General features: G+C 43.8%; 1 protein-coding gene across 1 annotated transcript; it reads left to right on the top strand.

Moving 5' to 3' along the window:
• The first annotated feature begins 2,877 nt into the window (after positions 1-2,877).
• On the top strand, positions 2,878-3,719 carry LOC147972332 (uncharacterized). Its single transcript, XM_087523035.1, has one exon. The coding sequence runs from the start codon at positions 2,886-2,888 to the stop codon at positions 3,564-3,566; it is 681 nt and encodes a 226-aa protein (XP_087379161.1). The 5' UTR covers positions 2,878-2,885; the 3' UTR covers positions 3,567-3,719.
• Positions 3,720-7,809: the final 4,090 nt, after the last annotated feature.

Raw genomic sequence — 7,809 nt, 5'->3', positions numbered from 1 at the left:
CAAGGGCCCGCTGTCAGCCACTGTAATAGTTCTTGCATGGTAGATTTGCAGAAAAGCCCACATATTTTTTGTTAATACATTGGGCCACTCAAATAAAATAAATAAAACAAGGGCTGAGGTGGGTTTCAAATGAATGACCAGCAGCTAAACATATCATGTGTACAACCAGCAGATCGACAACAATACACATTCATATCGCACGACTATCGTATATTTTATCGACGGGGACCAAAAACTTAAAGAAGAAATCAAACCCGAAAAAAAGGATCCCACAATTCAAACCTGTGAAATTGTGGTCCCCCGTGACTAAGCTAACCACCGGGCTACAATGGCACAGGATGTTATAATTATATAAACACTGTTTATGTTGTTATGTCTTTTGTTCAATGTAAGAAATACAAAAAAAAACTTATATTCTAGTGTTGTGACCTTCCAAAAATGTCCATGTGTTACAAAAAAAGGTACGTTAAATATTAGATAATATTCCAACATTGTAAAATATATATTTGTATAATTACAAACATACGTTGCATTTAGAAATGTTCATGCATTTAAGAAAATGTTCATGACATTTAAAAAAATTAATACAATGTAAAAAATGTTCGCATAGTTTAAAAATATTTTCTATCATCCAAAAATGTTTAACAAATAATCATCCAAAAATGTTTAACATGTATTTGAAATAGGTTAAAAACTTGTATTTGAAAAAATGTAAATTATATGTTTAGAAATATTAAACAAATATATAAATGTCTTTAGAATTTAGATGTATACCTGAAAGTATGAAAAAAATTGACATCAAAACATATAATTGAAAAAATGTTAATAATGTATTTGGAAAGTGTATAGAAATATTTCTGTTGTATATAAAAATCTAAAATATGTATGTAAAAGTATATATCAAAATATATATTTGAAAAAATATTAATTACGTATTTGAAAATGCTAAACATATATAAAGAATGGTGTTTAGTATGTTACCATGCATTTGTTTTTTGCGGGGATGTATCATGAATGTAGCTGGCTATGCATATATGGCTATATAGTACTCCCTGTGTCCCCTTATATAAGACGTGGACAGAGGGAGCAGTACGTATGAGCCTGTATGTAGTTATAATATTTAAATATTATCCAACTCAAAAAATGTTTAAATATTATTTAAAATGCCGCGTACCTTTTTTATAACGCATGAACATTTTTGTGAGGTCACAAACACTAGAATATAAGTAGTATTTCTTACGTCGAACAAAAGAGATGACAAGATATAAAATGTTTAGCTCTTTGGAACATTATTTTTTTGAGTAGCGTCCAGGACTCCAGGAGGTCACAGGTTCAAACTGTAATTCTTTAATTTTTCCAGTCCGTGTTTATAGGATGTAAACGGTAGTCCTACTGTTCAATCATGATAGGCTATCTGGTCCAGTTGTTGTTCACGCGAGACTATTAGCAGCAGGTCATGTGTACGAAACCCAACACTTTTTCTCTTATGTTTTTTACTTTACGTGAATGTTTTCTGCAAATCTACCATATGAGAAATGTTATAGTGGCTGACACGGGGCCCTAGCGATGTTGGCGTACCATGCAGGTTATAGATACATCCACGTACGTAAAATGTGATCGTATTTGCACGTCCATGCAAGTTAGCGGACCAAAAACACGTATTTTACAAGCTTTTGCACCAAACTGATTGTCACACGCAAGTTCTAAGACTTCTAGTGTATTTACCTCTAAAAAAATAGTGTGGTAAATCATGACAAAGTAAGCTACCAATGAAACATGCGCTCAGAAAAACATTGGAAGCCATGTAACGTAACCAACCGTTCTAGTAGGGCTCATGGATAGAGCCGACTGTCTGACAGAGTCGAAAACCACGGAAATGACGATGATCACTCACTCACTTGTCTCGACGCACAGGCCGCTCCCATTGAGTATACTGTGACCATCTCCGCGGCGCGCCAAAATCCGTTCGATCTCATCTCTCTTGTCGCCGCCCGTCGCAGCGAGCAGCCGCGACGGCGACGGCGAGGAAGGCGCCGAACCACAGCTTTCTGGGCACGGAATGTTTACTGGTAAACAAACAAGGCCCTATGGGCACTACGCCATACTAGTCGCCATCCATTTGCCGCAATACGCAGTATTCAATCGGCGTACATCACCCGTATATTCCCCGCGGCCAATGATCTCACCACGATTATTATTCGCTATTACGGTGCTCATTTTCTTCTGAAAATGATGTCCGTCGTACGTGTTGGTCGCACACTTGGCAGCGCGAGCTGAAGTGTCAGGCGGCGACAAACACGTAGGACAATTGTGGCGCTGACGAGGCGACCGTGGTGGATGGGCCAACCTGACGCAAAACGGTCAAGGTTTCAGTCCTCGTGAGGAGCATCTCGTGCCTCGGAAATGACAGAGGTCTTGATCACTTCGTCGCCAGCACGGTAAGTGACTGCGTTAAACAAAAGTGGAGAGCACGAGTGGGCGATCATGTGGGCACTAAACAAGAAGATTGCAGCGCAATAATGAACTTGTATGTTCGCATCCAAATGCCTAATGATTGCATGGTGTTAACTCTTAAACTAATCAAGAACCGGCGTGTCCATGTCACGGCAATCCGACCAAGCCGGGTAGTAGCTCCCGCTCCCAGCAAGGCGTCATGTGCAAAAGAACTAGGGAAAAGACAAAGGGGCCATGGAGAATTTAGCAAGCGCCAGATGCTTTCCATCCTCTTTGGTGGAGTGGAGGCCTGTGTTCTCTCTGTGTGCGTATATATGTACGTATGGAGTGGCGAAACTTTCCGGTGTATGTGTGAACGTATTGGGTCTGGCTGGCTAGGTGCTTAAGCTAATTATAACTCCAGGTTATAAAACCAGCGTCGACACGGTGTCATGGCGGCACAAGAGAGCGGCAGGAGTGCAGCCTCGGCCACCGCCACCATGACGGTGTGCCGTGGCCGCCGCTTCCTCGGCGTCCGGCAGAGGCCGTCGGGCCGCTGGGTGGCCGAGATCAAGGACTCGGTGCAGCGGGTACGCCTGTGGCTCGGCACCTTCGACACCGCCGAGGACGCGGCGTGCGCCTACGACGAGGCGGCACGCGCGCTGCGCGGGGACAACACGCGCACCAACTTCGCCGCCCGGCACGGCGCCGCGGCGAGGGCCAGGCTGAGCAAGAACCTGCAGCATGTCATGGCCAGGGCGGCCGCCGGCAGGTCGCCGTCGGCGCGCGGCGCCGGGGTGGGCGACCAGTTCGCGCTCGCCGCGGTGTTCCGGGACTGGCAGCAGCCGGCGGTCTCACCGCAGCTGCCCCTGGGCTGCCGCGCCGAGGCGGAGACCGCGCACGTGGCGGCCAGCGCGGTGCAGCCGAGCTTCGTCGTGCCGAGGCGGACGGAGGCGCCGCCGCCGTCGGATACCGCCGGAGGAGCTGGCGACGATGCTTGGGCCGCGGACGTCTTGGAGTTGGACGGCGGCGGGGAGACGAGCGCAGAGAAGGCGTTCAAGGTGTCGTCGTCCGTGATCGTGCCGTCCAAGTTCGGTGCAGCGCCGGAGTCGTTTGGCCTCGACGGTTTCTAGCGAGGAACGTCGTTTGCATGCACGGTGTGCTCGCGCGAGGTGAACAGTGTAGATATCGCGCGAGCAGTGAAATGAAGTCCTACTTTGCAACAACAAAAATTTGTTCCCATGGAAGATGCCAAGTTTGTACTACTAGTTGACCTGAAGTCCTGAATAGGGTTTTGGATTTCGGTTTGCAAAACGAATCGACCCTGAATTTCGGAGAATTTGGAACGAAAACCATTCGAGTGAACCAAAAAGGATTTGAATTTTTAAACAAAATTTGACTGAATTTCGTTGAACTTTAACAGGTAGCAATAATGGAAAAACTAAGATCAACATAGTTCGACATAAACATATATCAGGTTAAATGTGCCAAACAAATGGCAACATAACAATACAATTCCAAACACGAGAACTACTTGTAAGGGCAGGTCCGACCCATTACGTTCCGGTTCGTTCCTCAAACTGAGCACACCCTAAGAGTACAGTTTTGAACCAAAATCAACATGGTTCAGCCTCAACGTAACATTTTTCATGATCTCAAAAGTTCAAAGAGAACATAGAGCAACGAAGTAAACGTTACATCAAAGTCTAGCGTCAGCAGTCCTCAGTCCTAAAAGTCCAACAATCTACCAAAAGATTGATGTTGTACATCTGTGCAACTACATCGACACAGGGGTCAGCATCCATCATCGTCACCAAAAGCACCACAGTAGGTTCCAACGACCAAGATATTCTTTTGCCATCATCACCCCACAAAAAAGAGAGTAACAACTCAAGTTAACAACGATCTTAGATCGGTAATTAGTTTAACTAAATATGGGTCAAAATGAAATGCTACTTTCTGTTGACACACGAACACGTCACGTGTACCCTCGACGCCGGGGGTGATGCACCGCAGCTCACGTCGAAGGAGACCCGAGCGACAGCGCGATACGCAAGACAGTCGACGGGCGCTTTTGCAGACCCGAAAACCCCACACCCCCAGGAGGGACCCCGTCAGGGAGTGCGGCGGCTATGGGCTGCCCTAGGTCGATTCGCTCGCCCCTAGAGCCTCGGGATTCGCAGCTCTCAAACACGAAGAACAGCGAAGAACGAGATAGAAAAACGGTGGAGAGATAAAACGTAGATGAAAAAGTAGTATATTGATTTGTTCGATTGTGTGTTGTTCAATCGGCCGTCACCCCCAACATATATAAGAGGCGGCTGGACTTCCCGTACAAGTAAAGGATTCATCTAGGCTTTCCTTACAAGAAAAATTACATCAATTCACGTCCTAGAGTCCTAATTCTATTCCAACTCGGATTCAGTCTGAATCTGGCCCAAACTCTGTCTTCCTTCTTGCGCGGGCCGCCGGGCTTGCATATGATCTCCGGTCGAGACGGCCCGAATATCAAACTTGTGCGCCTCGACGATACGAACAACTCTCATGTTGATCATTTTTTTCAAATAAGGCCATCTTGAATACTTTTCGAGGTCATCTTTATCTTCCAGTCGGACTTGGTTTTGCAGTAGACTGGATTATCCGAGTCTCGTAGTGAATTTGTAGGCCATATATTATCTCTGATGATGATGACTCCAAAATCAAAATTTACCGTCTTGATGATACGCACAACTTCTGTATTGAACACTTCTTCATCCAAGGTCATTTTGATAAACTTTCGAGCACATGTTCAATTTCACTCGGACTTGAGCTCATCCACTCGGATATTAGATACTTTCACTCGGATCGTCCGATTGGACTTTTTCACTCGGAAGACAATCTTTCACTCGGATGACTATATTTCCATTCGGATGACTATATTTCCACTCGGAAGGCACTATCTTATTCACTCGGATGACTATATTTCCACTCGGATGGCACTATCTTATTCAATCGGCAAGTTTTTGTCCCGATGGTAATCTTTTCACTCGGAATATTTTCACCTGGACGAAAATTTCACTTGGATGATCATATTTTCACTCGGATGACTACATTTCCACTTGGATAATAATAAGTTCATCCGGTCAGCAAACTTTCACTCGACCGTAAACTTTCACTCGGAACATTGAACTATGCCACTCGGAGTATAGTTTCGGTCCGTAAGATAAAGTCGAATGAATATAACCGAAACATCAAAGTGGTTCCACTCGGTGACGTGAATATTTTTATGCTGAAAACTCATTCACTCGAGACCATCTTCATTGCAATCTGTATCTTGCCAAAATCAGGTGTCAACACATGCCCCCCTGTTTTTCGGCAAAGCTTGCACGTCGAAAAATAATATGCATAGTGTTTGTTCTAAGGACGATATCAACACTCCATCGGCCATTTATTTTTCTCAGGGAGATAATTATGTATCGGCCATGTTTGTGCTAAGGGCGATAATCGTATATCGGCCATTGCCCACTTAGGCTTCCTGCCACACACTCGGGTGGTACTTCTTCAAATATTTGCCATTGAGAGCTCGAGGTAACAATGCCCCTTGTATTGATTCCACCAAATATGAATTTCCGGGAACAACTCTTGTAATTCTAAAAGGACCTTCCCAACTTGGAGACCACTTCCCAAATTTTCTATCTCTTGAACCAATCGGCAGAATCACTTTCCAAACAAGATCACCAACTTGAAAATTCTTCAACTTGACTTTCTTATTGTAAGCCCTTGCCACCCTCAACTTATCTCTCTCTATGGCATTCAAAGCAGCCAAACGTTTATCAGCAACCTCATCAATGTTGTCCATCATCAAGTTATAGAAGTCTATTGCCGATAAATCATTTTGTTTGGCTATTCTCAAAGCATTCAAATTCACTTCCACCGGTAAAACAGCCTCCTGACCATATACTAGCTCATATGGAGTCACTTTCGTAGCACCATGCCTTGAGATTCTATGTGCCCATAATGCCTCAGACAACAAGTCATGCCATCTCCTTGGATTATCCTCAATATTCTTCTTGATGAGCTTGATTAAAATTTTATTGCTAGACTCAGCTTGTCCATTAGCTTGGGCATAATATGGAGAGGAATTGAGCAACTTTATGTTATAAGATTCGGCAAACTCTCTGACTTGGTGTGACATGACAGATGAACCTTGATCTGTAGTTAACGTTTGAGGAATACCGAATCTATGAATAATGTGCTCGGTTATGAATTGAATTACCTCCGTATGCGTCATGTTCTTGAGAGGTACTGCTTAAGACCATTTAGTGAAATAATCAGTTGCCACCAATACAAACCGATGCCCTTTTGAGGAAGACGGATGGATTTGTCCAATGAAATCTAAACCCCAACCTCTGAAAGGCCACGGTTTGATAATAGGATGTAACATAGCAGCAGGAGCCAATTGAATATCACCAAACTTTTGACAAGCTTCACACCCCTTATAATATCTGAAGCAATCATTAATCATAGTCGGCCAATAAAACCCAGCACGTCGCAATAACCATTTCATCTTGGGAGCCGACTGGTGAGTGCCACAAATACCTTCATGTACTTCTCCCATAGCAACTCTTGCCTGGTCCTCGTCCAAACACTTTAGAAGAACATCATCGACGGTTCGGCGATAAAGACCATCATCTCTTATTGTATACTTGAAAGCCATACGCCGAACAACCCTGTCCACCCTTTCACTCGGATTGCACAAGTAATCAACAATGGGCTTCCTCCAGTCGGGATTGTCACCTGCACTAGACTTTTTGTTAATGGCCGAATCAGTGGGTTCAGGTTCGGCCTCTCCCATATTGGCAAGACAAGACATCGGTCTTTGAGAGATATGAAACATGCCATGATCAACATGATATCCGGATGCTTGTTGTGCCAATTCATTTGCTTTCCAATTGTCATGTCTAGATATATGAGCAATGCTAAAGCAATCCAAAGTAGAAATTATATCTAGACATCTATCAAGATAAACATTAAGTGATTCGTCCAAACACTGAAAGACTTTGGATATTTGCTGCACCACTAGTAACGAATCACCATAAGCCTCAATGTGTGTAGCACCTATAGCAAGTAACATCTCTAGGACGAATAACAATGCTTCATATTCGGCTTGATTGTTTGTGCAAAAATATTCTAAGCGGCATGAGGCTTCAAAAACAGCACCATGAGGAGATACATAAACAATACCAACACCTTGCCCATTGCTACAAACTGAACCATCAAAGTATAATCTCCATGGTACTAATGAAACAAGGTTCATATCAACATCATGCTTGTTATTAACCCGATGTTCAACAATGAAATTAGCAATAATTTGGCCTTTCATGGATTTTAGAGATT

This window comes from Triticum urartu, chromosome 5A, assembly GCF_056163025.1.
Source record: "Triticum urartu cultivar PI428250 chromosome 5A, HENAU_Tu73, whole genome shotgun sequence".
Lineage (NCBI taxonomy): Eukaryota > Viridiplantae > Streptophyta > Magnoliopsida > Poales > Poaceae > Triticum > Triticum urartu.
This window is presented reverse-complemented; position numbering and strand designations above follow the sequence as displayed.

What these genes read in the sequence shown, in the direction of transcription:
- LOC147972332 (XM_087523035.1), top strand. Translation starts at nt 2,886, where the DNA reads ATGGCGGCACAAGAGAGCGGCAGGAGTGCAGCCTCGGCCACCGCCACC.